Source organism: Chinchilla lanigera, unplaced genomic scaffold, assembly GCF_000276665.1.
Source record: "Chinchilla lanigera isolate Chin_1 unplaced genomic scaffold, ChiLan1.0 scaffold00007, whole genome shotgun sequence".
Lineage (NCBI taxonomy): Eukaryota > Metazoa > Chordata > Mammalia > Rodentia > Chinchillidae > Chinchilla > Chinchilla lanigera.
In genome coordinates this window covers 29,481,377-29,484,128 of record NW_004955408.1, presented here as the reverse complement: position 1 = coordinate 29,484,128, position 2,752 = coordinate 29,481,377, and the positions used below count along the sequence as shown (strand labels likewise).

Genomic DNA, 2,752 nt, shown 5'->3' with positions numbered 1-2,752 from the left:
AAAAAAAAAAAAAAAAAAAGCTGGGGATATAATATAGTGGTGGAGTGCCTGCCTTGCATGCATAGGGCCCTTGGTTCACTCCCCAGTAATCCCTCCCCTTAAAAACAATTTAAGTTTTTTTTTTTCCCCCCAGGGTATAGGGGACTGAGGTATACTCCTCAGACACACAGAAACACACTCATACACTGCTTTTTTTTTTTTAATTTTGAGACAAGTTCTCACTAAGTCACCCAGGCTGGTATCACTAAACACTCTTTGAAAGCAAAAAGAAAAAAGTATACATATATATACCAACTCAGAATATGTAGACTCAATAATACTTTTCGTGAATGAATAATAACTGATTGATAAAAAAAATGAAAAATCAACATCCCAGTTAAGGAAATTGTCTCAGAGAGGTAAAATATGATAGTGAAACCAAAATATCATAGCTTTCTCCTGAAGACCTATGACTGTTTGCTGAAAATGTTGGAACATACCTTGTGCGCTTGTTCCTGTACCTTCTTTTGCTTTTTCTTAGGTGCAAATATCTGATCATATTCTTCTGTATATTCCAGAAGCCACTTGCTTGGTTTCCTAAGGCGTTTCTTCTCTGATCGCACAGCTAAAAGGAGAAATATGTTCAGTACTAACTAAAAAACTACAGTAAAACCCCCTGTCTTCATGAAATCATCCCCACACTCCTAGAAATACCAAGATGGGAAACCACCTAACCAAAAGATTTGGCTTGAGCAGAAAGAGCCTCAAAATGTAACGCTATGGTTTATCACAAGTGAAAGTTGGTGCATCGTGAAGGTTGGGGTGTTTTTTGTTTGTTTTTTAAGGCAAGGTCTCACTATATAGTTGAGTCTGGTCCTGGACTCGCAGTAATCCTCCTGGCACAAGTTCCCAAGTACTGCCATTACAGGTATGTGCAACCATGCCTGGCTCTGAGATTTTTGTTTCTTTATACAACCAGATGAATTCACATACATATGTAAACACACACACACACACACACACACACACACACACAAACACACAGACCTATCCAGTCTTCAGGGAAAGATTTAATTGAAAGTATTATCTTATAGGAACTAACACCAGTACAAAAGTCTCTACATGTTGAATATGAACACAGTTTCTATTTCACAAATATTTTTGATCCACAACTATGTGGAACACATAGGAAAAAGGGGGCCAAGTTGATAACATAAACAACAGACTTTTAAAATGCACATCTGGATTATGTAGCGTATTAGGTAGACATATAGGTAAAATATTTACCTAATCAGCACTACCACATGAATTTCAAAAGTACTTTACAACTGACTCATTCAGTACCATATGATTGTACAGTTTCATATTAGAAATCTGAATATACTTCTGAACAGAATTGAAAAAAATCAGAAGTATCTCTATCTCAATGTCATTAAAAGTGCTATATATATAAAATGCTATATACATGCTATATATGTAAAAGAAGAGTAAGTACAGTAATCCTTCAATATCCATGCGAGTTTGATTCCAGCAGCCCTTGCAGATATCACAATCTACAGATGCTCAGGTCCCTAATATACACTGGTCTATTTACATATAACCTGTGCATACTTTCCCCTATACTTTAAATCATCTCCAGATTACTTATAATACCTACTATAAAGTAAATGTTATATAAGTAGTTGTTATTCTGTATTGCTTAGGGAATACTGACAAGAAAATAAGGTCTGTGCATGTTGAATGTAAAGTTTCTATTTTCCAAATATTTTTGATTCACAGCTGCACAGAACATAAAATACAGAGGGCCAACTGGGTAATATTTTTCTTTGATTAATGGTGGAAACAAATGTCTATTACCATTTCCCTAAAAAACTTTGCCCCAGTTTAAATTACTTAATGTATTATAGTCATTTTACTACATTGTAAAGTCTTTAGGCCCTCAGGCTAATGCCTCCATAAGGCAAGACATGGTCTCACCAGGAGACAAGACGCATTTCACAAATGATACACCTTCAGAGGAAGCTGTTTCTTCCTACACTGAATGTGGCATTCTTTACTGATATTCTCTCAATAAAGTAAAATGAGCCTGGGAATTCCACAATGAGATCCTGTTTCCAGTCCCCCAAAAAGGAAAAAAAAAAAAAAAGCAAAGGAAAGGAAAAAAAGCAAGCAAACTGAATTTTAGAATAAAATGAAAACTATCACAGGTACCTCAAGCTTCACAAAAGCTTTGCTCCTAAGACAACACATACGGAAATAAGCCATAAAATCTTTCATTAGGGCAAGATGTGAAAGGTATTTTTAAACTAATCCTAACTGCTATAATTTCATAGTAGAGTAAATAACAGTAACATATTTTATTTAAAGGTTTTTTTGGTTTTGTTTTTTTTGTTTTGTTTTGGTATGTTTGAGACAGGGTCTCACTATGCAGTTCAGGCTGGTCTCAAACTCTCAATGAACCTCCTGCCTCAGCCTCCCAAGTGCTGGGATTACAGGCATGTGCCACCACACCTGGCTCTAAAGTTAAATTTTAAAGGCAAAAACAATGATCAAAATTGTTTACATCACTCCCCATATAATTGTAGTACTACTTTATTTTTAATAGTACTAGTTAAAACAAAAAGCAATGGCATTTTCCTAACTTTTCCATGCAAGTAGAGTTGTTCCCAAGCAATTATTTTCCCCCAAATAATATCTAAAAAACTTGGGCTGGGGATTTAGCTCAGCGGCAAAAGCGCCTGCCTGGCAAGCGCAAGGTCGTGAGTTCGGTTCC

At 35.8% G+C, this 2,752-nt stretch overlaps 1 protein-coding gene across 2 annotated transcripts in view; it reads right to left on the bottom strand.

The window, feature by feature from the left end:
* Nsd1 (nuclear receptor binding SET domain protein 1) overlaps positions 1-2,752 on the bottom strand; it is a 131,052-nt gene that overhangs the window by 63,316 nt on the left and 64,984 nt on the right. For both annotated transcript variants that reach the window (XM_013509737.1, XM_013509739.1), the window contains one exon: positions 480-604. In XM_013509737.1, the coding sequence (XP_013365191.1) occupies positions 480-604 (125 nt within the window). The remainder of the gene's footprint in view (positions 1-479; positions 605-2,752) is intronic.